Below are 27,746 nucleotides of genomic sequence, written 5' to 3'. Positions count from 1 at the left end.
GGGAGCTGAGAGGGAGATCTGCATCCACAACCTAAGTAGGATTTTGACTTTTTGCTTATAGTGAATAAACATGGGAACACACACAGACCGCGGACTGATTATCTGCAACTCATGTTGCATAGACAACTGGACATCACTTAGAGGACAACTTTCAATCACTGTTGACTTGGGGCTGAGATGAAATGCAGTTTTAGAGATAATGTGCTTTGTATCTTCTAGCCAGTCCCTCCAACCCCTACTCCCCCACTCTTAATTGGTAAGTAAGGGCTGCTGTCCGATGGCCTGATTCAAAACCAGCTGATGTTAATGGTGAGACTCCTGTTGATCAGGTTTTGAATCAGGCTCTGGTGGTGCATAATGGACAAGATGGACCAATGGTCTGCTCCAGGAGGTGGTCTAAAGCAGTGGCTGTCAACTTTTCTAGCTGGCTGCACCCCTTTCAGGAGTCTGATTTATCTTGTGTACCCCCACATTTCACTTCATTTAAAAACTAATTTCTTACAAAATAAGAAAAATACACATGTATCACAGCCACACTGTTACTGAAAATTGCTCACTTTCTCATTTTGATCTTATAATTCCCGTCTATAGTTTAGACAGCAGTATAAACAAGTCATTGTCCGTGTGAAATTTTAGTTTTTACGGACTTTGCTAGTGCTTTTTATATAGCCTGTTGTAAAATTAGGGAGCTATCTAGATGAGTTGATGTCCTTCATGGAAGACCTCTGTGTATCCCCCAGGAGTATGCATGCTTCTTGTTGAGATCTGCTGGTCTGATGGACTAGATGGATCAATGATCTACATTAGAGTGCTATACTGATTTCTCATTTACTCTCTTCCATTTCTCTCTCTTTTTCTTCTCAGGGAGTGTAAGAGCTGAAGATGAGGCCGAGGGCAGAGTGCTATTCTCCAAAGTTTTGGCTGGTGCTGGCAGTTCTAGCAACGACGGGTGGTGGGGCCCGTGCCCAGAAGAGCCACCCAAGTATTGGCGTTGCTGTCATCCTGGTGGGGACCTCAGACGAAGTGGCCATCAAGGATGCCCACGAGAAAGATGACTTCCACCACCTCTCAGTGGTGCCCCGAGTGGAACTGGTGGCCATGAATGAGACCGACCCCAAGAGCATCATTACCCGCATTTGTGACCTCATGTCAGACCGGAAGGTTCAAGGTGTGGTGTTTGCTGATGACACAGACCAGGAAGCCATTGCTCAGATCCTGGACTTCATTTCTGCCCAGACTCTCACACCCATCCTCGGCATCCACGGAGGCTCCTCCATGATCATGGCGGACAAGGTAGAACTTGGCTTTCATCCATTACAGATCACGAATATGAGGTTTAGTACCCTGAGAAATAACCTCTCCAGGGGGTCCGCAGATAACATCTCGTTTGGCCAAAAGATTATGGTCTTGAGGAGATTTTAAAAAGCAACGTGTGTATAGTGTAGCTGAATGAGAGCTGCAGGAAAGATGCTAAATGTAGAATTATATGAGAAAGACAAGCTGGGGTAGGTAACTTTTGTTAACTGGGTCAATTTCTGTTGGTAAAAGAGACAAGCTCTTGAGCTGCATAGAGCTCTTCTTCAGGTCATTTTTTCAGGAATTGCAGGAAGCATCCAAATGCCAAGGAAAGAAGGGAACTTCTAAAAGGCACCTGCAGAGTATTTAAACATTTTATTCTTCTTTATGATGTATATAAAGAACCCCTGACCATTGTGTTTTTTTAATTTTTGCCTTCACTGGCTTAACTGAAGAATTACTTGAGGGCCTCAGAGACGTTTACTATGAATTCTCACATTTTTAATGGAAAGAGTACATGTGGAAACTTGAATAAGTTTCCTCTCTCCAAAGTGGTCATTAGTTATTGGAATTAAATAGGTGTTAACCAAAGTATCAAAACATAAAACCAACTCCTCTCCCCCTACAAAAACCCCTCCCCAACACCAAAATAATCCAACCAGTTTTAAGATGTCTGGCTAACAACCCCTTCTAATATCTTCTATTGCACTGTCATAATTTCACTAATCTTCAGTCACCATCATACACCAGTGCAGACAAGACCTGATTTTCTAATGTGAAACACAGCAGGCCTGATTCTCTTTGAACTGTATGGCAGGTCTCATACTTGTGTCTGCAAAGCTGGTAGGCACTGGACATCTTCATGCTGCCTCCTCCCCATAATCCACTAGGGACACAGACCAGGGGAAATCCCTCCTTATGGGGTCTGACAGAAAGCTTCCTAATGGCTCCTGATTGACTTCCCACCCCATATAAACCTAGGAGGTTAGGAATTATCCAGGCAACAGTGCGGGTGGCCTTTAGCTTCCACAGCCATTTCTGCTTTTGAACTCCTGGTTTTAACCTTGCCTTGATTTGGCTCTTGCCTTCTGACCTGAATCCTGACTTTAATCCTAATCCTTGGCATCGACCCCAACCTGGAACATGACTACAAACTCTTCCACCGTTCTCACTCTCAGGTTCAACTCTGTTCTGCCCAGATTATTTTGCTCCATGGAGAATTTTCCCAGCTTGGGAGATCTTCAAATGGTATAGAGTCAGTGTTACTGCACCTACATCTTGGTGCAGGAACGAATCTGGCCCAATGACTCTTTTTTTGACAAAACCTTTTGGGCTTTCTTTTATACATCACAAAGCAAACAAGCCATTTTATTCCTTTGCAGGTCACCTTTCAGGGGAACTGAGAGAGATAACTAGACATAATTGGATGTAATTGAGCAGGGGGATACTTAAGATGGAAAGTAAGGAAACATTTCCTTGGAATGAATTCTATTAGACTGCAGAATTTGAGAGGGCTGGATTTTTTGTTATGAATAATTTTCCACTTTTTTCATTTTGGGGACTAACTTAATCACAAATGTGTCTCAGTCTTCGATCAGTTTTAGGAATGGACAATTGATATTCAGCAAGTATCTGATTCAATAAAAATAATCACTGAGTAAATGACTCTCAAAGGATTCTCCCTTCTGCTTTTTGCCCACTTCTATGTACTAGTAGTCCCAAGCCTTTTCCATATGAGAGGAGAATCAGGCAACAACTCTATGGCTTTCATTGTCCACTGCCTTGCATCTCATGTAGTCACTTACACCTGTGCACTATGGGTGTAAAACATTAACAGAACAGAAGGGTGGCATTATACAGCTTCTTTGCATAAGTACGAATGACATCACGAGGCCTAAAGCATAGAAAGATTGTGAGTTTAAACTTGAAGGGGCAAATTCCAATTTCAGATTATACCATATAAATCCAGAGCAATTCCATTGATTGTGATGTAATGAGATCAGATTTACACTGGTGTAACAGAATTTAGCCTACTGAGTTGTCTGAAGAGTTTTTATCCTTCCACAGGACTTTCCTTGGCAGAGTAACATAGTCCTATTACTGCATGTTGCCCATTGACTTCTATTGGAAATTCTAATAGGACCAAGAGGGAGCATGAAGATAGGGCCCTGTGAATGTAAAACTCCCTTTTACCTTCCCTTTTGCAGCTTTGTGAACAGGGTAAGCTCAGGCAGGTCAAATAAAGATATTCCAGTTTTAGAAAAATTGCATAAACATTTTCTTTACACATCATTTAAAATGGCTGACCATTAAAGCTTCTGACATCTCACATGGGTGCCAGATAATTGTTTGGCAAATTGAACAACTTTTAATAATAATATCACTTTTGACAAGAGTCCGTTTTGGCTGAACAGTTGTTCAGTATTTCACAGCTTCAGATCCTTATTTCAGCTCCATAATATTGCACTGAGTTACAGATCTATCTATGGAGTGCTACGGATCAAAACCTATGGAGCTGCACAAAACAAAGTTGTGCAATTCCTTAGTCTGACAGGCAAGAGTCTGTTTCTTTAAAAAAGCCCTCGGTCAGATCTTGCCCTGTTGCTTGCCATGCCTGCGAACTTTTGACTTACTTCAGGGGGAGTTTTATGGATGTACCTGAGACTAGATGACTTGTGCCTCTCTATGGGGTGGGGGGAAGCTAAATGGGAGGACATGCAACCTCCCTACATGCCTCCTTCCCATCCCACTTCCAGCCTGGGGCCCTGCTCTCTCGCCACCTTACGTTTCTAGTGGGAGAAGAGGGGCTCTGCTCTCCTTCTGCACCAGCTCGCCCCCGCCATGGCATGTTTGGCTGCTCTCCCTGGCAGAAAGACCCAGATGGGGAATGGGACAGAGCCACCCCAGACTGCTGCTCCGTGTGGAGCAGAAGCTGCTTAGGTGTGGCCTGGCAGGGGACAGGTGGCGGTAGCAGCCCACTTCCTGCCTGGGCTCAGCTTCTGGGGACAGGGACTGAGCACTCTGGGAGAGCGGAGGAGAGAGAGGGCTGTGGCTCGCTGGACCACCACTGTTCCTGGAAGCTGAGCCTGTGTCGTGGGCAGCCCCCCTACTGTCACAGCCAGGCGCTGTCCCTGGCAGTTGCTGTGCTGCGCCGGGCAATGTCCAGGTGAGGCCAGAAGAGGCTCTGGCCCCACCCTTTCTGCTTCCTGCTAGGGCTGACAGCTGGGGAGGCACTTGAACCTGCATCTGTCCCCCGCCCTCCCTGGTGTGTTCCTTTTTGGAGAGCAAGCTTGTGTCCAAGTGTAAAAGCCTTTTTAGTGCAACATAAATTGGAAAACTTGGACTCCAAAAGGTAGGAAATTTAAAAAAAAAAAAACCTTTCCAAACATAAGAATGACTCTGCTACTGTGCATAGCTATACCTTTATCTATTACTAGGTAGACTGATTGATATATATCAATATCAATAATAAACACTAAATGTAGCATGGCAGATTCAGTTATGCTATTAGAACATGGGTTCCCAAACTGGAGGGTGTAGCCCCCGGGGGGGGGGGGTGAAGAAATTCCAGGGGGGGCACGAGGTAACCCAGCCTCCCCCTCCTCCCCCATCAAGTTTGCTGCCCTGCTCAGTTCCTTTTTTTTTTTCTCAACAAGTTTTGCTGCTTTTTTTTTTGGCGGGAGAGGAGTGAGGGTTTTTTCAAAAATCAAGAAGGGGGGTGTGATGCTGAAAAGTTTGGGAACCACTGTATTAGAACCTTAAGTATTGCCTGACTACTTTTGTTCAAATTCACATAATTAATATTGCATTAATTTAGAAGTTGTATGTAATATTTATCTTATTGGGTTTCTCTGAATTTTGTCCATTTCGCATGAGGGATGTGTGTGTATTTCTGATATATAGTCTCTGATACACCACTTTATTGTTTGTTTCTTCCCAATGCTAACACATTTAATTTTAATATAATATTATAAATAATAAAAAGAACAAAAATAAGTTTGAAAGGAAAAAACAAACAAATCATTTCATGAACCTAACATGATTAAAGAAAAAAAAGTTTCATTAAAATATTTCAGCATTGTCAGAACTACTTTCCTTTCTCTACCCCTCCCCTCTTTAAAATGAAAATTCTGTGAAATTGACATGATTTTGTAAAATGTTTCAGTTATGCTGGAACTGTGTTCTCTGTTGGAAAATTTTTCCATCCAAGTTTTTCTGACCAGTTCTAGTAATTAACAATGAAGAACTATTTTGTTGTAATAATTGTTTTAGTTGTTTTTTTTAACAGAAGTATTAAATCAATTTCTGCTATCCTCAGCTAGATGAGAAAATTAGTTTCTTGGTTCTGGAGCAGGCAAGACCATTATTACAACCCCGAGCAGATACTTGTCGTACAAAATTTGAACTAATTGCACTCAAATTTCTCCCTGCCCCAAACTGGCCTCAAAATGAAATTGAAAACTTGGAGTGTGAAATTGACCAGTGCTGCTGCCTTAGATCCTCATGTCATTCCTCAGTAACCACGGGACACAGAGAAACAATTCTTTCCAGGGAATCTCTTATTCTGTTTGCCTTTTATTTGCTTCATTAACCACATTTAGCGAGAAGGGACTATGAGGGGAATTAAGGGAATTAAATACACACAGCCTGAAAAAATGGAGGGTATAGGAAGAAATAAGATTGTAGTATATTGTAGTATATGTCTTTTAAAGGCCTTAAGGGATTGATGTATGGGGATAGATTAAAAGAGCTAAATATGTATATTGTAGTTTGACTAAATAATGACTACAGGTGAGTATAACTAATGTGTTGTGTCTAGACATATACCAATGAAAGAGAGAGACCGTTTGTGTTGATCTAAAAGAGATGTAACTAGGAGCAATGAGAAGAAATTGAGCAAAGGGATCATTTCACAGTAGATCAAGAAAATTTTCCAAATGGCGAGCTCTATTAGATGTCGAGTAGAATCCTCAGAGAAAGATGGCAACCCCATCACTTAAGCTATTTGGAGTGGATATAACTCTGGAAAATGCATCATAGGGAAAAATCGTGTCTTTAGCTAAGATGGGTGGGGAAAGAAAATGAACAAGCTGAGAGAGAAGAGCAGGCCAGAGAGACAGAAATGTGGGGAGGGTGAGTTAGAAAGGGGAGTCCCACTCCTGAACCTTACATGATTAAAGAAAAAAAGTTTCCTTAAAATACAACCTGTGAGACAATAAAAAATCCTGACATGATTCCCTCTCGGCACTGCAATGCCATGGATCTGCAAGGTCCTTATGCTAATTGGAAATATCAAGTTCCAGAATAAAGCAGGAGGGAAAAAATAAAGACCGTGTAATTGGGTGGAGTCTGTAAAGGTGGGAGAGAAAAGGACAGAAGGAAGGCATTGTAAAACCAGTGATATATTCATCTCAAGGAGGCACTGTGGCCAATGCATAGGGCACAGGTCTGGGAGTGAAGAGACTTGAGTTATATTCTATAAATGACTTGCTATATTTTATTGGGTAAGTCTCTACTGCCACAAAATGGAGATAAAGCAATTTACAAAAGTATCATTGGGCTCTACAAAGTAAAAGCTCTAACTGAAATGTGTTGATTTAATGAATTTTTCTAGTTGCATCAATGAGATGCTTTACATAAAATTCACAAGAAGAAGCTGCAGTCAGTCCCTAAAAAGGGGTAGTTGAATATCTCTGGTGTGCAGGAAAGGTTATGATAGGAGGAGCTGGTCATAGAATCATAGGATTAGAAGGGGCCACAAGGGTCATGTAGTGCAATGCCCTGCCAAGATGTAGGATTTGTTGTTTCTAAGCCATCCAAAACAAATGGCTATCCAGCCTCCTTTTGAAAATCTCCCGTGAAGGAGCTTCCACAACCTCCCTAGGCAGTCATTCCATCGCTCTACTGTTCTTACAATTTGGAGGTTTTCCCCTGTGATTTAATCTCAGTCTGTTTTGTTGTAGTTTGAACCCATTGCATCTTCTCCTGCCCTCTGTGGCAAGAGAACAACTCTTCTTCATCTTTTTTTATGGCAGCCTTTCAAGTATTTGAAGTTTCTTAATTTCCTCTTTTCCAAACAGGACGTACCCAGTACATTCAGTCTTTTGCTCATGTGGCTTGTATTCCCTCCCTTGGATAATCTTCGTTACTTTGCTGTGGATCCTTTCCAGTTTCTCTCCACCCTTTCTATAAATTGTTGACCAAAACTGGACACATGCCAATGTCGAGTAGTATGATATTATCCCCTCCCAGAACTTGCAAGCTATGCCTCTATTAATGCAACATAAAATTGCATTTGCGTTTTTTGCAGCAGCATTGCATTGCTGACTTATGTTGAGGTTGTGATTCACTGCAAATCCCAGACCTCTTTCAGCAGTGCTGCTGGTAGGCCAGTTTTCCCCCATTCTGAGTCTGTATATTTGGTTTTTCTTTCCTAAGTGTAATACCTTACATTGTTATTTGTTGAATTTCATTTTGTTGAGTGTCCATTCTCCTAATTTATCAACATCCCTCTGAACTTTAATTCTATCATCCAAAGTACTGGCAACCCACCTGTCTTTGTGTCATCTGCAAACTTGATCAGTGTGCTCTTTATAATTACATCCAGGTCATCAATAAAGATATTAAACAACAGCGGACTCAGAATAGATCCCCATGGAACCCCACTGGAGACCTTCTTCCAATTTGACATAATTCCATTAATAGCTACTCCTTGTGGTTATTTAACAAATTATGTGTCCATTTAATGACAGTTTTCCAAGATCACATTTCTCCAGCTCACTTATCAGAATCATAGAACATTACTGTCAAAAGCCTTCTGAAGTCCAGGTATATTATGTCTGCTGTATTCCCCCTATCTAGCAAATCAGTTACCCTGTCAAAGAAGGAAATCGAGCTGGTTTGGCATGATGTGTTCTTGGTAAATCCATGCTGGCAGCTAGTGACTACCCCTTCATCCTCCAGGTATTCGCAGATTGAATGTTTTGTATATTTAGTAGCTTCTCTGGTATTGAAGTTGGGCTGATTGGTCTGTAGTTCCCTGGCTCTTCCCTTTCCCCCCTTTAAAAGCTGGCCATTTCATTTATCACTTTTCCAGTCTTCCAGGACTTCTCCTGGTCAACACCCATCAACATTCTAGTTAGAGTGACCATGGTTGATGTAGTGTAGTGAAGCTCCTAGATCTGGCTCAGTCCTATGAATTCACAAATCTCTGGAGAGGCACCTGAATCCTTCACATGTTGATGGAGATCTTGAGAGCACGGTGTGCTGAGGTGTTTTTGGCCAAGTGGCCAGAGAACATGCAGTGCCACGGCCGGATTAAGGAAGTGGCTTTTAGGGACTGCAGCCCAGGGCCAAGGGCTACGGGGGTAACCTGCAGAAAGATCTCTGGGTCAACAAAAGGGCTGATCTTTTTGTGGAGCCCCTTTTGCCCAGGATACTGGTCTGCAGCCACTGAAGCCCCTGTGTTCCAGCCCTGCCTGGGCATGGGGGGAAGGACACAGCTCCACATGTGGAGGTTCTGCCCCCTTGCTCCTCCCATTGACTGGGATTTGTGGACAAGGGGAGCTGCAGGAGATGGTTCTGCAGGTAAGCGCAAGGCAGCACACAAAGCCACCTGTTGCTTCCCCTCCCTGGGGCCTGTGCCAGGAGCTGCAACAGATAAGCACCCCAGCCCTGAGCCCCCTCCTGTACCTCAAATGCCACATCCCAGCCTCACTCCAGAGCCTGCACCCTTAGCCAGAGCCCTCACCCCTTCTCACACTCCAGCCCCAGCTTGGAGCTCTCTTCTGCACTCTGAACATCTCAGTTTTTGCCTCATCCCAGAGCCTAGGGGACCCCACAGAATGTAATAGTGCAGGGCGCCCAGAGCAGTTAATCCCTCCCCGTGCAGTGCTGCTTTTGAATATGATGAGTGAGTGAGAGAAGGACAGATCTCTGCAAAACTGATATTTCACACAAAGTCATGATTTGGTGCCAACAGTGCATATGGAATGCCTCTCCTTGCTCCAAGTCCACCTGTTAGAGGCTCTAGGTTTCTGACATGTACTGCCATACAGCTACAGTAGAGTTTTGATAGCTTCTGGACTTCGTTTCAGTGCTGGGATGTGTTTGCAATCATAAGCAAGACAAGGATTCCTTGCCAGAGGTGGCAAGGCCTGTTTGCTGACGTGACTGTGGTTTGCTCGGACCTTTTAAAACTCCATTTGCAGCCAAGGCAGATGAATTTGTCAGTATTGTCTCTGGTACTTGATTCCACTTGCCCTGGCAGAAGAGTCCCTGGCATTGGGATGGTATTCCTAAAAATGAAGCCCCTCTGCATCGTCCCAGTCAAGAGGGGGCAACCAGTCCCAACACACTGTAACAACACGTCCGGGCTAAAGCTCCTGCTATTACCGATCTGAGGAGGGTGGGAATTTTCTCCTTGGGGAAGGTGCAGGCTTGATAACCCCAACTTCCTGGAGGTCCACATTTCAGGCTCATTGTGTGTCATCACATGCAATGTGTTACCACTGGACAGCTCTTGTCAAAGAACTTACCTATTACGAGATTGTAATCACTGCCATGACAGAGACCCCATCGGCCACAATGTGATCCAATTGCTGTGAAAGGAGCAATCTTCTTCCACCTCACTGGTCCATACTGAAATTAAAGCATAGACAACGTGGAACCCCATCCTTCCACACTTACTCTGTGTTCGGCTCCAACATTATCATGGAAGAAACTTGTTTGTCATTATGGCTATATGCCAACAAAATGGGCATCACCTGCAGAAAAAGAGGCATTCTGCCACCAGCTAGCCACAGAAGTCCAGTAAGCTCTGCCACATGACACACAGCTAGTACACGGAAATTTCAATGCCGGGACTGTCTGTGATTGAACTGGAGGTGAGGGGCTGGCAGCATTACCTATTCAGGCTGCCATTATAAGACTCTGTTTTCAGTTGCTTATAATTTTGCCATACTGCAAGTGTTTGGGCTGAAATCTTCCTTGCTGGGGGTCTGCTTCATGCTGGCCCTTTTGGAACCTTCAGCCACCTCCAAAAACAAGACTAGACAAAAATTAATTGTTTTGCCCAGGCCAAAAAAAAAAAATGTTGGGGACTTTTTCTTTGAAAACCTCTATAGCCCCAGTGCTTTGGGACATTAACTTGAAATTTGGTTGGGGTGGCTTTTGTGTCAGGAGTGTGCCTTTTTTGCCATCCTTGTGAAAATCTGCTCAAGTTTGGCCAAATTATAAGATTCTGAATAATCATTGTTTGAGATTTCTTAGATTCTTAGCAGTTAAATTTCTCAAAGATTCTGTTTGCACTGGGCATGCTCCAACCTGAGCCTGAGCAGAGGTTTCTGAAAGCTGTAGCTCTGGGCTGCTATGGCCTGTGCTGAGACTAGGCACATGAAATAAGAATAGGGAGCCTGTCTCTCTTGTGTCTTCAATGAGCTCCCTGCTGGGTCCAGCATAAAGGGAGGAGGAACTTGCCTGATTCGAATGTGGAGGGGATAAGAACTGGTCCTGGGAAGGGGTGGGGAGTAGTTTGGGGCAAGAAGCCTGGTTGGAAGGGGTGACGGAGGAGCTAGGAGTGTGGTTACTGAGGGGAGGGGAGAAATTGGGGCTGAGAATTGGATTTTGGAGACTGGGAATGTCTGGGCAAAGAGCCAAGGCCTACAATTCTGGGAGGGAAACAAAGTGGGGAGTGAGAGGCAGGTACATGATGATTGGGAGACTGAGATCTGATGAGGAGCTGGAATGGGAACGGCAGGCAGACTAGGCCAGGCCAGGCAGGAAGATGGGGATAAGAACTGGTAAGCAAGGAGGGGAGACTGATGGAGTGCCAAAATACAGGAGGAGAACAGGGCTCTATTGGGTAAAGATGCTGGTGGTGGAGAGGATGGACACTGAATCTGGATGAGAAGCCTGGGGAAGGAGATTGGGACAGAATTGGTAGGAAAGGAGAATGTGTGCAGTGGTGGGGAGGAGAAAGCAACACACACGCACAGATCCAATGAAGATCTGAGGTATGAGAGAACTGAGACTGGCTGGGAAGGAGGCAGGATGCAATGAGACGCCTGAGGAATGGAGAGTGGGATGGGACTGGGATGAAGAACCAGGGCAGGGAAGAGATCGTATTGGGACAGGCTGGAGGGGATGGGATGAAAGGGTCATGCTTGGGGAAATGGGCAGCAGAGTCAGTGCCCTCTATATAACACTGCCCACCTGGAACGTGACCCAAGATTCTTGAGCCTCATTGTTCTTCTGCTGTCAGCAAATTTCTAAATAACCTACTGGCCAAGTGTTTCATCCTGCTGCAGTGCTGGTCCACACAGAGGATAGCAGCCTACTCCATCAACTCCATCACAAGCTGAAATGGCAGAGGTCTGATTGTGGAGCTAGAATTTCCCACCCTGCTGATGACCCATGTGGGGGTCACTGATGCCACGTGATGGAATTCCTGTTTGTTCAGTTTGCTTTTTTTTTTTAAATTAGGAAACTCCACATAACAGTGATATAGAAAGGACTTTATTTAGGTTGCAAAGTCAAGCACTCAGAAATTGGGAAATGCCAGAGGTGAGGTTGTCTCAAACAATCTTAATTTGCTCCCCTTCTGCATATGCATTATGAGACAGATTTTCCTTGCATAACGACATGCCATTTTTCCACAGGACCCCTGCTTCTTTCAGTGCAAGGAGGGAGCTGTTGTGGGGGAGAATCAGGGCTGCAGTCTTCAGTAAAGAAGGATGTTGTTTGCAGGATCCCTGCCTCATTTGTTGGATAAGTTGGAAGGTCTGTAGTAAAAGAGGTAGGGGACTGTGGAAAGAGAAAGGATGGTTTCATGGTTAACACAGGTGAATGCTGCTCTAGAAAATAGGATTGTATCCCTGCCTTTGACACAGAGCCTCTATGTGTTGCTAAACGGGTCACTAAAACCAAACTTTTCACCAGTTGTCTGATGCCTGCCTTGACAGTGTCGGGCCCATTTTTCAGAAATGCTTAGTGTTCCTAGTTCGAGGCGAAGGCAGTGGGAGCTCTGCTTGAGCATATAAAATGCTATATCGTATGCAGTACGCCGAAAGATTCTGGAGTCAGTGGTATTTGAACACTACCTAGATATTTTGACAACTGTCATACAAACCTGGCTATGCTGATACACTCCCAGCACAGTGAGAGTCACCATCCAACTTAGTGATGACATTATGGAAGCAGGTTTGGTCTGGACCAGAGTGAATGGCCCAGGTCTGATGAAGGCCATTCCCAACATCCTGAGGAGTCAACCTGGGGTACCAGAAAAGGGACAGAGGCTTAGGGGATCACAGTGGAACCCAGAAAGTGACCTGCAGGCCCCACTTCAAGACCCATCAGGGAGAAATACACAGAATGTGGAGAAAGCCTGTGGAGCCTCCGCTAGTCAACCCAATCATGTGTTTCTGCAGTGGGAAGCTGGGGCATATCAGCTACACTTGTCCCCTTATGGAGTGGGACTTTTTACAGTGGTGGAATCATTCTGGCCAAATGCATGAAAGTTGTTGTCAGGCACTTGTAGCTCTGGTAGTACTCCAGGACTGAATGGTGACTGGACTAATAGACTCCAAGTCCTCCCATACCTTGGTCTGGAAAACCCTACTGCATCTGGAAGGGAATGGGGGAGAAAATGAGCTGGTACGTGTGACCTGTACCCATGGGACACTCATTCCTAAACCATAACCTGGAACATTTGAATATAGGGAACCAGCGAGAATACTTTGAGTTGGAATAACCCCCAGCTTGTCATGGAAAGTGAACACTGGAAAGGACTGGTAACACCCCTCCATCCACCGCTTCACCTGGAGACCCTAGATACCGTTCTGGTCCTGTCATCTGACATCTTTCCAATTGCAGTGTCTAACCTTTCTGATGGGCCTTCATAAGCCAGAAATAGCAATAATTAACCAGGAAGTCCTGATTGTGAACTCTTGGCATCTGATGAGCCAGCTGGCATCTCGCCAGAGCCACTGTGGGACAACTCTCTTTCTGATGTTGACCCAATTGTACTGGTTAGTACATTGGATTTGATTTAGGAACAAGGAGTTGATACCCTTAGAAGAGGCTTATGCTTGGCTTGCAGTGGTTAATGGAAGCATTGTGTAGGAGGCTCACACTTTCCAATTTCCTCCTTTGAATGACAGAATGATTTACTTTACCACATGGAGAACTCCTAATCTGGTGAGAGAGGTCACCAGCTCCTGATGCCTCAAAGCATTCAAAAAGAAATAATATGACTAGCATGTTTCATCCCCTCTGCTGGTCAACTGGGCACAGATGAAACACTAGAAAGGATATTAGCCAGATTCCTTTGTCCAGGGGTCTACGTGGAGGTAGCAAACTTTTATGCACCCTGCCCAGAATGCCAAAAAGTAGCACCCAGAGGATATCTGCTGGCTCCCTGGAGACAGTTCCTTCTGCCCCAACGCCATAACCAGGATATTAATCCTGCTTTGTGTGAATAGGCTTATCTACCAAAGTCATCTCAAGTCAAGGGAGTAATTTCACCTCAATCCTAATGCAAACAGGGCAGCCTCGAGGATTCTGGACCTCCTTAAGTAGGCCTGAGAATAGCAGACACCACATTCTCAAAATATGTTCTAAGAAGTCCTGGAGATGCATGAATGTCTCAAATGAATAGGACAGTTTGTGAAGGAGAATCTCTCATGGGTTCATTGAGCCCCAGCCCAACACTATAAGAAGAGAACTTGGGAGCAGATTTTTCAGTCGGGACTGTGTGCTGTTGCTCCTTCTTAGCGTGGGCAGCAAGCTTCCAATCAAATGGCAGGGGCCCTATAAGGTTACCTAGTGAGCTGAAAATGTTTATGATGAAATTCTCTTTCAGGACAAAAAGAAGAAACACCAGGTTTTCCCCATAAGTATGTTAAAACTGGTGGGCTAAAAAGCTTCTTCATAGATCCCAGGGGTCTCCAGGGGGATCTGGACCACCAGGTGCTAGAGCCAAGAAGTGCTGAAGATGTGTCAATAGCAGAAAGTTTCCTTCTCACTTATATTGGCAATCCAAGAAATTATTGACCTACTGTGACTTACAGTTTTCCACCTAGCCAGAGCGTATGCACCTTATGGAATGGTGAATCCAAACCAGCCCAAAGGCAAAGCTTATTGAATTCCTGAGTGGCTCTGCAAAACCATGGAGCAGGAAAGAGAGCTTGGTGTCACCTATTAGCTGAGCTGGCCCAAGCTACGGGCTGACCGGGCTACCGCCCAGGGTGCCCCATTGTAGGGGGCGCCGTGCGGGGCGGCCGGGCCAGGCCAAGCAGGGGTGGCACCGTGCATGCGCCAGGCGCCTGGGGCGGGGCCATGCATGCGCCGGGCGCCCGGGGGTGGGGCCACGCTGTGCATGCGTCACACTCCCAGGGCCCAAGGCGCATGAATGGCTTGGGCCGGCCCTGCCTATTAGACCTTGGTACCACCAAGAAGTCTGAGAGATTTGGTATAGCCTGGTGGTTCTGGTTCCCAAATCTGATGGTACTGCTCTTTTTGCATGAACTTGTGGAACCTTAATTCAGCATCACAATCTGACACTCAGTTGCCTTGGGAAGGTTGAATTCATCACCACTCTTGATTTTAAAAAAAAGGGTACTGGCAAATACCTCTGGCCCCAGACTCCAAAGAAAAAACAGCATTTACCACACATCTTGGGCTTTTTCAATTGCAGCCATGCCCTTTGGACAGCCTGAGGCCCCAGCCACATTCTAGAAGCATTCAAGTCCCATGCCCCCACACCCAGCTCACAGCAACCTATTTGGTAGTTAGAGTGTAGGTATGTTTAGTACAACTTATCAGTCACATCAGGTACATGTGGCCTCTGTGTCCCAGTCACTGAAAGAGGCTGGGGTTGCTGCTAATAAAAAATGTTAAATTTGAAATGCAGGAAACACAGTATTTTGGGTTTCTGATAGGGAATGGTGGGGTACAACCCCTGCAGGATAAGACAGAGGCCGTTAAGACCTCCATTCCTGCCATTAAGAAACAGATGGGGCTTTCTGGGGTCTACACAGCTACTACTAAAGGTTTGTACCGCATTGTGGGACAGTTACAGCACCACTGGAAAATCTAGTGAAGGCTGATGTGTACCCCAGGCAATCCAGTGAATAATTAAATATAACAAGTCCTGTAGTGACATAAATGATATTTGGGTCAACACCTTATGCTATGACATCTGGACTTCTCTTTCCTTTTCAATTCCAAAGCCTCCAACGTTGATTAGGAGCAGTGCAGTTGCAAAAATTATAGAGGGTGGAACAAGACCTAATCCAGAAGCTGCAGCCACAAGAAACCTGATTCTATCTTATTGAGAAAGAGTTCCTGTCTGTCAACTATGCTATGGGGCATTACACTACTATCTTTCAGAGACTGCCTTTGATCTAGTAAGACTGTGCACTCCTTAAATGGTGTCAGACACCCAATGACATTAAGTGTCAGTGGTACTTGATGTTGCAACCCTCCACTTTCATGTAGGACACTGGTCTGATTCATAGCACCAGAATACAGACTTCTTTGTCCAGGATAGTGGCATTATTGTAGAGAGGGGAAAATTGGATTCCTGGAACTGTTCTGGGATTGGAGGTGCGTGGTGGCGTCAACACCATTATACTCCCCACCCAAGGAAAATCCACTCAGATTTGCTCACCAATAAGGGTACGTCTACACTAGCCGCCTAGATCGAACTAGGGAGGCTAATGAGGGCTACCAAAATTGCAAATGAAGTGTGGGATTTAAATATCCCGCCCTTCATTAGCATGTTCCCAGCTGGTCGCCATTTTGGAAACTGAATAGCCCGGAATAACTGCCTGCGTCTACACACGGCAGAGAAGCGTGATTCCAAGATAAACCCCTTAGTTTGAATTAACAATTAAACCTGTACCATCTGTGACCCTCAAGGGATTGCTGCACAGCAGTCTTGCCTGTGACACAGGAGTCCTATGGCAGAAAACATTATATGATAAAAACTATATCATAATTCATATGCATGAGGACACTGACTTAGGGTTGGAAAGGCAACCTTAATTTTGACATTTCCTTACTTCTAAGTGCTTAACCCTGCAATCTTTATTATGTTTTCTCCTCGTGTTGTTTGTGCACGTGTATGATGTATCGCTATGCCTGCAGGGAAGAAAGGAATGGAGAAAGGAGAGAAATCTATTTACTAAAAGGCTTGTTTTTATTATTTGTTTTATTATTAATTTATTACCATCACCCAAGCTTTTCAAAGGATCAGCAGTCTTAGGTCATTGATTATCAGAGGGTAAGTTCACAACTCCTTCTGAAAATCAGGCTCTTTAGGGAATTTCAAGTTAGGCTTGAGAAAATCAATGGAGCAAGGCACACCAGTCACTTTTTTGAAAAGGTCAGCACTGATCATTGGCTGTCCATGGTGCTGAACCACCCGGGCCCAATGCTTGTTTCAGGGGTTTTAGGATGGAATAGGGAGAGAAGAGAGAGTTGCATCCACATGCAGGCTAGACTCATCCAGTCCCCATGCCGGGCTGATTGGCCAGATTCCAGGAAGCTGGGAGTATAATCAGTGCCAAGCTTCTGAGCCAGAGAGGTTCTGAGATGGAGATGTTGGCCTCTTCAGGTGTATGTTTGCGTACACTCAGCTCAGTTTTCCACCATGTCCCCCCAATTTTATCTTGGTTCTCACTTTCTGTGTAACTGGCTCCCTTCCCTCACTTTCAAACTCACAGGCATTCAGTTGTAACAGTGAAATTAGAGTTACAGAGCTCTGCTGTATTATCTTTGCAGACAGCAAGGCAAAGTTTACTGCCAAACTATTAGCTTCACCAGGTGGCCACTGCACGTGTGCAGGTATATTCAGATATTGCTTCCTGCCTCGAGTCTCTTTTGTTTCTCTCTATCTCATCCTCTTTTTGTTTGCCACTCTACTTTTTTCTTAATTATTGTTTATATGTTGCTTTAAAAATGTAAAGTGCCTTGTAAATAACTGCTTTTATTATTACTTATTTCCCCCCTTTCCCTTTTCTTTCCATTCTTTTGCATGTATTCACTCTTGTGTCACTTACAGAAAGAATGTGCAGGTCTAAATTATTTATAAGTGCATGACAGTAATTACAGAAATGATTTAATTACTCAGTTAGCACAGTTCTTCACATCACAGGCTTGGCTGGCTGATGATCCAGTGCAGGTAGTGTGCAGCATGGCAGACACAGGAGGAAAAGAGGATGGAGAAGTTTAGAGAGAAGTTTTGAATGAACAGCCAAACACTTTGCTGGTTATTTTAATTAAACTAACTGGCCGGAGTGGAATTATCTGGTGACTCCTTTCTCTTAGAGCTGTGTAAAATGTTCACATCCATCCTCACATTCACTTCAAGGTTCCATGCACTCATTAACCATGGCTCTGTGTATGGAAGTGCACAAACCTGGGGTGAATTTGTTGACTGACAGTCTACTTAAATGGGCATTAATAGGTACATAGGCTTTGTACAGGCTCTCTGCACAGGGTTGACTAGCACACAGAGTTGATACAGCTACAAGTCTCCTTCCATTCAACAGGCATCCTTTATTTCTGCTTCACTTGGGGTTTCCAAGTGATGGCATGCTAGGAATTATAGAGCATCTCTCCTAATACATTTTCTATAGGTCCTTCTTCCTCTTCCAACTGTGCTAGCATTGGCAGCAGGAGGTTTTCCTCAGGTTGCTTAACTACTGGGCGTGGGGCTGGAGGAAGACACTTCAGGGGCTTGAGGAGGCAGTGGCTAATGCCTATTGTCACCCAGACTCCTGTGGCGTGCAGCAGAAGTCGTCAGTAGGGCTCAGGAGAAAGGTGCCCAGGATAAGTAATCCACTTGTGAGGACATTGAGAGTAAGAAGTGAGCAGCAGCTGCTTAAGAAATAGAGAGGAACCTGTGTTGAGTAAAGAGGATGAGGACGAGAAGGGATGGGGCAATTGGAAGTTGGAAGTTCACTGATTTCAAGCCTCAAAGTGAACCTCCAGAGTTGGTTCACTTTGGAATCCTTCACAACCTGGGTTCTCTCCAAGATTCACATGCTCTTTTTTTCAGGGTCAGATAGGTAAAGATCACATGGCATTAGCATTGATGGAGTGAAGATCCATTAGCATATGGCACTACATGCAAAACATCCAGACTCCTTGCACCGGGCAACCCAACATGTCCCGCCCACCATCACAGGAAGTGGTGCAATTCAGTGAAACAGGCCAGGATTTCCAAAAGTGACTGTTGGATGCTATTTGGATGCCAATCTGAAACACCTTAAAGGGGAATGAATTTTTTTTTTAAAAAAAAGCATGGCATCCATCATCTGAAAATCAGTCCTCTTTTAAACTGTAGCTTAAATTGGCCCTCCAAATAATTATTCACTCTGAAAATCTGGATGGTAATGAACTTTCCCCTCCAGCTGAAATGTGTAATATAGGGCATGGCTACATTTCATGTGTAGTATGAATTGAAATAGCCTGGTGAGAGAAAGGAGAGGCTGTAGAAGGAACAGAAAAAATGTGAGTAGGCTGGTATTTAGGGCCTTGAGCTGGATAAATAACTGATGTTTTCTACTTATTTGGTAGAAGTTCAGGAAAAAGTTGGTTGGTCTCACTGAATCTGAATGTTTGATAAATTGAAGGAGTCAGTTTCAAGTTTCTTCCAGAGCAGTGATTTGAACCTGGATCTTACACATACTGTGTGAGTGCCTTCATCACAACCATAAAGATGATTAATAGCAGCAGCACTAGCACCAAATTTGTATCTAATCTGCAATATTTTCACGTAATCTGAAATGAAATGTTTTGTCTAATAGTCTGAAAAATTTTGCCCAGCTTTATCAGTGGCACTAAACATTTAATGTATTAGTTTCTCAAACACTGATGGGCCATGATTCTGCACAAACACATAGCAATCCACCCACAGCATATCACAAACACTAATGCACTAACACACTCATACATTGTGACTTACATTAACACTCACACAGATGCAGCGACTCAGACTCACAGACAGTCATCAACTATGACTCATACTGACACTCACAATCATATGCTGTGATTCACAGTGGCTCTCACAATCATACCTAGTGATTCACGTTGGCTCTCTAATGCACAAGCACTATGATTCACACAGACATACTTCACGACTACTGACACACACAATCCCACACAGACATATGCCCAATGGCTCATGCTCGCATCTATTAGCTTTGGAAATCAGCAAAAGTGTTAAGAGCAATTATGACAGACAACATGGCACTGCACTAGATGAATTTGGACGTTTCTCCCAGGAAAGCAGCCAATTTAGAAAAGAATTTGTGTTGCTGACATGAGCAGTAGCTGGATGATTCCATTTTTCTTCTCCGTGGAATGGGGTTGTTGGGTCCTTTAATTATGTTTTCAGTGCAGAATTTTTTTAAAAATTACTTAAATCCAATACATCTAAGGGACCTTAATAATTAAAGAGCAGGTGTGTTACTTCTGCTCCAATTTCCTCTCCTCAATCTCTTGTCATTGCTCATGCAGCAGTTCAAGTGAGACAGGGATTCCCACTTGATCCAGTCCAGGCTGCTCTGGTGGCCACATTAAATGCTGTTGTGAGCAATGACTGACTGGGTTCCCTATAAAAGAATCAGAAATAAATTCAGTGGAGGAACCAAAAACGATTAAAAAAGTGAGGTGGACTGACATAAAGATTAAAGGAAAAAATATGCATAACTCGGCAGCTGAGGCAACTGTCTGGGTCTGCAAACTTTTGAAAGGTATAAATCCCAGGGAGGGAGAGGGATTATTCAAGATCATCTGAGAGGTGTAATAGAAGAAAGCTAAGGGGAGCGGGGACTCAAGATGGCTACTGGAAACTTTTCTTAACAGTGAAATCTATAAGGGTGTGTCTAGACTACACCTCTCAGTTGACAGAGAGATGTAGATTAGGCACATTGAAATTGCTAATGAAGCAGGGATTTAATCCGGTGCCTCATTAGCATAAACATGGCTGCCGCTTTTTTTCAGAATGGAGTTTTTTCGGAAAAAACCCCATCAGTCTAGACACGGATCTGTCGAAAATAAAGCCTTTTTTGACAGATCCTGTAAACCTCATTTTTTGAGGAATACAGGACCTGTCGAAAAAGGCTTTATTTTCAACAGATCTGTCTCTAGACTGCTGTTTTTTCGAAAAAACTCTGTCGAAAAAAAGCAGTGGCCATGTTTATGCTAATGAGACGTGGGATATTTAAATCCCTGCTTCATTAGCAATTTCAATGTGCTTGATTTGCATCCTCTGTTAACAGAGGGATGCAGTCTAGACATAGCCTAAAACTCCACAGATAAGCCTCCAAAAGGAAGTGGTAGAAGTTTCATCACTTGAGTCATTTATAACTGGCCTAGACAAAGTTCTGAAATAATCGCAGTACTGCAGGAAACAGCCTTGCACAGAAGAGGAACTGAGGTGTGTGGGAGGATGGAGATGGACAAAGTAAGATCGATCAAGTCTTCTTTCTCTCTAGTGTCTGTCATTCGATGACTGCTTCACACGTTTCCAGCCTCCTTCTAAAAAAAAATTTGTGTGGTTAATTTAATAACCAATTGATTATTACACATCTAATGGGAGAGCTTTGCTGGCCTTTGAATAGATTCAGATCTTTGGCATAGTCATTACCCAGACAGAAATGCAAATTTTCAATAGTCAATTGGTGTCTTAATTTAGATTTGATACATCACTTTATGGTCCATTAATTAAGCCTTTGTGCAGAGTGCTTAATGCCAAGTGCTCATCGTCAGCCTGTGGAACTGCTTCACTTGGATAATGACTGGTACCACTCACTGTGACCCCGGCCCACCTCACCATTGATGAGGCATGATGACCAGCAGCAGCTCTCGGTATCTTGGAATGGACCCACGGAGCACTTTACTGAGCTATTAAAATAGCAGATCCCTCTCTCTGACCCTGCAGCCCTTGCCCTATTCTGATGGGAGGGTTTGGTGCATATATGCTAATTCTGAGTTTGATCTTCTAAATTGTTATAAACTGAAGTTTTGGCTGGCAGCATTCTAGCCACAGGCAAAATGAGCTGGCATAAACACTGGTGGGAGATCGAAGAGGTGCTGGGACCTCCTCACAGATGCTGCCTATGGGAAAAGTTCTGAAGATTGCTAATCCCCGTTTTATTCTCCTTCTTTGCTTTGCTTTGCAGATTTGTCAGAGGGCAGTGTCCATTGTCCACATGTGTCCAGTTTTGTTCATGTTTGCTCATCTATATGGGTGTTTGTGATAACAATAGATGGAGGAAATGGGCTGTTGCAATATATCTTGCGCTTCCAGAATGCCAGAAGCAAGCCGGCAGCTCCCTCCGTACAGCAGCCATAAAATATAGAGGTCTCTTGAATAATGCATTGGCTTCTTTTATTAACTAGCAGTGGAATGAGCTTTAGTTAGTTATTCTGTTTTCTCTTCAGTTCTAGACCATGGTAGCAGGGGAGGGTACTCCTGCCTTACGGAATATTCATTTCCAATAACCAATGTAGAAGTAGCTGTGTACAATGAAGGTAACAACGCGTGGAAGATATACAGCTGCACCATTGTGTGTCATATTATCTCGCCCCCAGCACACAGTTCTAATCATGGACTCCACAAGTGACCTACAGGGTCTGCTTCCATTTGATAAGTAAATTGAATGCAGAAATGAGCTGGTCTTTTAGTTTGAAAACAAAAAGTAAATCAGATATAAATAGACTACACAACACTAAAGCAAAAGGGACTGTGATGGGGTGTTTACTCCACACCAGCTCTGCAAGGGTTAAGAAATCTGAAAAAAGGACCAGTTAGTGATAGAGGACACCAATGAGGGGCTTAAGATGGAGAAGCAGCCCCCAAGTGGAAGATGGAGCTAAGCTGAGCAAGTGAGGGCTGAGCTAATATAAAGCCAAGAATCTGGCAATAGAAATGGTGCTAGGGACAAAGCCTTTCAGTAGACTCTGTGCATTGAAGAGGGAAAGAGGGAACCTAGGGAAAGAGTAGCCAGAAAGCCTGTTGGAGGTGATTAGGAAGTGGGCCAGAGAGAGAACAGCAAAGCTGGGGACTGAGCAGATCTTAACTGTGTGTTGTAGGGTCTCTGAGCTTATGCCTGGATGCTGGAGTAGCAGGTGGACCTGGATTCCTCTACCAGTCATGGACAGTGTGGCATTGCTTGGACAGCAGATCCAGTGAAACTCTCCATGCTGGAAGGCCATAGTGGCCCTGGCGGGAGGGCCAAGTCACAAAGAGTAAGCTGCAGTCCCTAGCGTGAGGGTGGGGCTGCAGAGTGAGAGAGACCGCCACTGGGTGGAAAGACTGCAGAGTAAAGTGTTGGACCTAAAATAGAGCTCATCTGTTGTAAGTGCATACCCCCTGCCAGCGGCCTTGGTGTGACATGCTCTGATCAATATGTACTTAGAAATCTGTAGAGAAGGATACTCTCTTGCCATCTGGGAGCACATGGTTTTCAGTTCTAAATACTGGCAGCATTTTGGATGCTACAGGTTGGTACCTGTAAGGAAATCATTCACTCCCTTCTGAGTTTCCTAATTGTCAGCTCACTGGGATCTAGATCCTTAAAGGTATATAGACAAATGCCTAGATATCTTTATGGATCAGGAGGCCTTGGTTTCACTCTGCTTTGACTGCAGGGATTTATCTCCAGGGAATGGGCATGGTTGTGCAATCCTTAGGTGGGACTTACTCCAAAGTCAGTGAAGTTGTCAGGGGAGCAAGTGGTGCCCAGTGTGAGGAAGAACTTAAGAATTGTGCCCAGAAATTGTAAAGGGGGTGGGGAAAACACTGAGCGTGGACGAGTGTTACATTGAAGGAGGAATGGAGGGTGACAGTAAAGGGGGGAGAGAGAATTGAGTGGATGAGTATTGCAGTGGAAGGAAGCAGTAATATGAAGGTGAGGAGAATTTTGTGTCCTTCAGCAGCTAAAGCAAACAGAAAGGTTTTAGGCTAAATCTGAATAATTAATTAATAACTAGAGGCACAACTTTCTTTCAGAGCAAGTAAAGTATGTATTGGATTTGTGTGAAGTTGTTTAAATAAATTGTTCCTCTCTGTTTCACCACCCCTATACCTCGCCCCACCTTGCTGTCTCTCTCCCTGACTGATCTCAGACCCACTTTCTAATTGCTTTCAGCAATTTCATGTTTGTCTGATGTGTCACTGGAGAAGTCCATGTTAGAGATTAGTGGTGTTTGTGTAGAAGAGAATATATTCACACAATGGTAAAATCTCATATTTTATACCCACGGCTATTCTCCACTGTCCCTATCTGCTGCTTCATTGTTTATTGGTTTCCCTCCTGCACTAGTCATGTGATGTGTGTGTGTTTGTTTGGTTGGTTTTGGAGGGGTACAATATGTAAAGAAAAAGGAGTTAATTCCTCTTCTGTGTTCCTTATTACCCCTATTGCTTCCCTTCACAAGAATGTGGAGAGGGGATTTAGCTCCACGGCTCATGGTCTACAGGCTGGGGGGTGGGAAGGGGAGAGGCCAGCTAGCAGGAAGTGTAATGACTCACTCTTCAGAATGGAACCAAATGTACAAACAAGTGTCTGTATTTAAAGGAGGGGTTGGGCCCGGGGAATATAACAAGACCCCTAATAGGTTCATGTCACCTATCAGAGTGTCTCCCCGGAAGACAGCTCTTTGTCACCGAATACCTTCCCTGTATTTTCCCCTTTCCTTTTAGTGGCTGAACCATTTAATGTGACTTATAAAGTCAACCTGCCCCCCCTCCCACTGCAGGGCGATTCAGGGTTGCCATGGCAATGAGGCCTGTCTCTCCAAATTAGGACATTTTCCCACTGCCTTTTCTATGTGGTTTTCTCTTTCCTCTCATCTCTCTTTCTCTTAGTCTGTCTTTCTTAACATCGGAAGTGCTGAACGCTGCCTTCCTCTCTAAAAGAGATCATACTTTACTAGTCCAGATTGATTCCTATCAAGGGAGTGCCAACTTAGGTAACTATGCCAGCCCTGGGAGGGTAATCTTCATGCTTTCAATGGAAGTTCTATAAGCTTAGAACCACTAGGATATGGTGGGTGAGGAAAGGGGTAAGAAGTGGTGGTGTTGGGGCAGAGAGTACCTGGGTCATGCCCACACTTTTCTTTATGATGTGATTGCAGGCCCATACAGAGAAATTTCTGTGAGGGTGTGTGCGCTTTTTTTGTAAATGTGGACCTCAAGTGTGTGAATGCACTCCATGATCCCCCAAGTAAGCCAGGAAATCAGCCCCAGCCTTCTTCTGGCTGGTCAGAGCCTGGGGGAGGGAGGCTCAGGCAGCTCGCCGCTCCTGGCTTCCCTTAGTCAGCCAGAGCATGCTTACTTGGGAGTACCTGGGGGTGTGCTTTCACACCCTTCATACCTACCCTGAGTATGGGCCTGGATTACACCTCAACTCATTTTTTCAGGAAGAACGGCTCTTGCACAAAAGGGGGTTTTTGTGCAAAAAGGAGCTGTCTACACAGCTCTTTTTTGTGCAAAAACCTCTTGCGCAAAAGGGATCCAAAGAGGAAATGCAAATGCGAGCACGACCTATGCCAATGAGCGCTCCATTTGCATTTCCTCTTGTGGAAAAGCCTTGCAGTATAGATGTGGCCTAAGAGTTAGCATGCAGGGCAATAAAAGTCCTCAACAGGGGCGGCCCGTGAGCCTAGGCGAACTAGGCAGTTACCTAGAGCACTGCTGGCCCGGGCGTTTAATGATGACGTCATGAGGCGCCCGGGCGCCCCATGATGACGTCATGGTCATTGATGGCCGTGCAGGCGGGGGCGCTGATTGCGCTGCCTTCCTGGGGCTCCAACTGCCGCAGCCGACCTCATATCACTCCTGGTCCTCAGCTTGTCTGGGGCCTTTTGGCATTTGGCCAGATTCTGGGTTAGGCTGTGCACAAGTTTGGATGATGAAGTGACTTTAAGCCAGCTCTGTGTCTCTGTGTTCTCCTTCTTGTCTGGGCCTTGGTTCGAGTTAGTAATTAATTCTAAGGTTCCTGAATTTTTACTGGCTTCTGATGCTCCTGACAGGCCATTTTGGCAGCTGTGAATTAGCTAGACACTGAAGTACTCCAGCACTTTTTCCTCAGCAACATGTTTTACAAAGGGAGTTGGGGGCATGGAAAGATGATGACTTAGGCACTACAGCTCTGTGGCAATTGAGAATTGCCCTAGGTAGGAGATAAGCTCTCCGTGGCCAGGTTTGCTGCAATTTGACACCACTGTAATGGCACAGAGCTGGGCTTGGGCTCCAGAGAAATACCATTCATGTCAGGGATCATGGGATGACATGTTGTGAGGCAACAGCATGATATTGCAGTGTGATTATTTTTATCCTTCAGATTATAGATAAAAGATGTAGCTATTAAATTACAGCCCATTCCTATTCTGGTCAGGTTAGAAATAACCACAAGAATGATCTTTCTTGCTCACATGGTCTTTTGCTGCTTTGACTTATGGCTGAAAGCAGAAAACCTGGGGAAACTTAAAAGAAGGAATCAAAGATTTTTGGAGCTGAGGTAAAGTTGTGGGGTTTGGCTGAGGAGATCACTGGGCTTATTTTTATTTTAGCCCACTGGAGTCTCCACAGCCCAAGTAAAAAGCACATGCCCCTCCCATGTGTGTGTCTGGGAGTGTGTGATAGAGATGGTTGGAGAAGTAAAAAGTGTCAGAAGGGCTTGACTATAGACCATGAGCCTGAGTATCATGCACTACTCCACCGACTTCTGTCGAGCCGCACTGTCGTCAAACTGGCTCAACACAGTGATAAATCAGACCCTTTGAGCTCAGGGGAGTGAAAGAACTAAGGCCTTGAAATTGCACCTTTTACACTAAGGGCTTGTCTACACTGGCAAGTAGGGTTGCCAGGTGTCCGGTTTTCTACCGAACAGTCTGGTATGTGCAATGTCTGGTATTTTCTGAATTTTCGGCTGGGCGCTGGACAGAAGCCTGGCAGGGGCAGGGGAGCAACTGGGAGGCGGGGCTGCGATTGGCGCTGGGAGCCCTGTGGTCACTCGCAAAATCCAGGTGGGGCGGGGTAGAGGCCACTGCCCCTGCCCGGCTTTTGCAGCCGACCAGAGGCTCCCAGCGCCAATTGCGGCCCCGCCTCCCACCTGGGAGCCTCCCTCTGGTTGCATGCAGAAGCCAGGTGGGGGGAGTGACTCCCAGCCCAGCCCCCGCCCCCGCCCCCGCCTGGCTTTAGCTCACAACTAAAGGGAGTGCCTGCCGGGGGCATGGCCCGAAGGACTCTGGTTGTGGCCAGTGGCTGCATTCTCCCCGCCAGGTCTGCTTCCCACCTCCCCTTCCTCCGGGTCCCCTTCTCCTCTCATCCTGCCCCGCGGCCCTCGACCCCCCCCCAGCTCTGCTTCCCGACTCTCCCTTCCTTCTGGCCAGCCCCACGGCCACTGGATACCCCCCTCCCCCCGCCAGCTCTGCTTCCTATCCCCCCCTTTCCTTTCGTCTAGCCCCTGGACCTCCCCCAGCTCTGTTTCCCGCCCCCCTCCTGGCCGGTTCGCCCTCCGCCCCCCACCCACGATCAAGTGTGTCCGTTGTTTTGGTGGGGTCTACCTGGCAACCCTACTGGCAAGTTACTGCACTGAAACTTTCTCATTCATCCCCTGCCTCCCAAGTACAGAAAATTTCAGCACAATAACTTGGCAGTGTAGACAAACTCGCAGTGTTGGGAGCCACATCCCTCATGAAGGTAGTTTTCCTATAGCACTGTGAAAGCTGTCTCCCAGCACCGGCACCGCAGATGCGCCTTAATGCTACAAGTGTAGACAAAGCCTAAAGGAGTGATTTTAAACTAATGTAGTGCGACACTGTGTGTTCTCTTGTCAATTTATTTAAACCTGGCTCATAAGCCATTTTTAAACTGATAAGTGAGTTTGCACAGAGGTTTGCAGCAGTTTAATTAAACAGTTGTGAGTGTGCGTATGGACAGGACTGATGTTAGATTTTCTGCGGTCCAGAACAGAAACTAAGGAGCTGGAATTGAAGCTGAAGCCCGAGTCCCGCCTTGCAGAGCTGAAGCCAAAGGCCAATCATGTAACAGCTTCATGGGGGCCCAGGAAATTGTTCTACTTGCTATTCCCTAATGATGGCCCTGTGTATATGCCAGGGCTGTTTCCCACTCTGACACTCCAAGTACAGAAGGTGGGGGCCTGCAAGAGCTTAAAAACCTTGCCTCTACAGGCACTAGTTACCAAAACACTTCCCCCCAGAATCACAATACACAGATGCTGGAGAATTGCTACCACCATCAAGTGATTTTGATCCTTAAAAACCAGGGGTGAACACTTGAACCCACCTCCAGGGGTTCTCCAAAAGAGCTTGAAAAAAGAAAAGCGAAAAACACAAGCTGCAGCCTCTAGTAGCTGACCTCCCAGCCTGAGGCATGCAGACCTACACAGGCAGACAGACATCCCCACCCC

At 45.2% G+C, this 27,746-nt stretch overlaps 1 protein-coding gene across 4 annotated transcripts in view; it reads left to right on the top strand.

Annotated features, from left to right (window-relative positions):
* The window catches only part of GRIN2B (glutamate ionotropic receptor NMDA type subunit 2B), a 348,935-nt gene that overhangs the window by 52,908 nt on the left and 268,281 nt on the right, over positions 1-27,746 (top strand). For 3 of the 4 annotated variants that reach the window (XR_012905621.2, XM_075935051.2, XM_089780724.1), the window contains one exon: positions 865-1,293. Coding sequence is in view for 3 of the 4 variants with exons in the window: in XM_075935051.2 (XP_075791166.1) it covers positions 883-1,293 (411 nt within the window). In the remaining variant the exon portion in view is untranslated. Of the gene's footprint in view, positions 1-553; positions 1,294-27,746 lie in introns of those variants that run through there. The other variant, XM_089780728.1, reaches the window with a different exon arrangement.

The sequence above is a fragment of the Pelodiscus sinensis genome, chromosome 1 (assembly GCF_052426305.1).
Source record: "Pelodiscus sinensis isolate ZL-2025 chromosome 1, ASM5242630v1, whole genome shotgun sequence".
NCBI classification, from domain to species: Eukaryota; Metazoa; Chordata; order Testudines; family Trionychidae; genus Pelodiscus; species Pelodiscus sinensis.
Note: the sequence above shows the minus strand (reverse complement) of the source record. Positions and strands in the feature narration are given on the sequence as shown.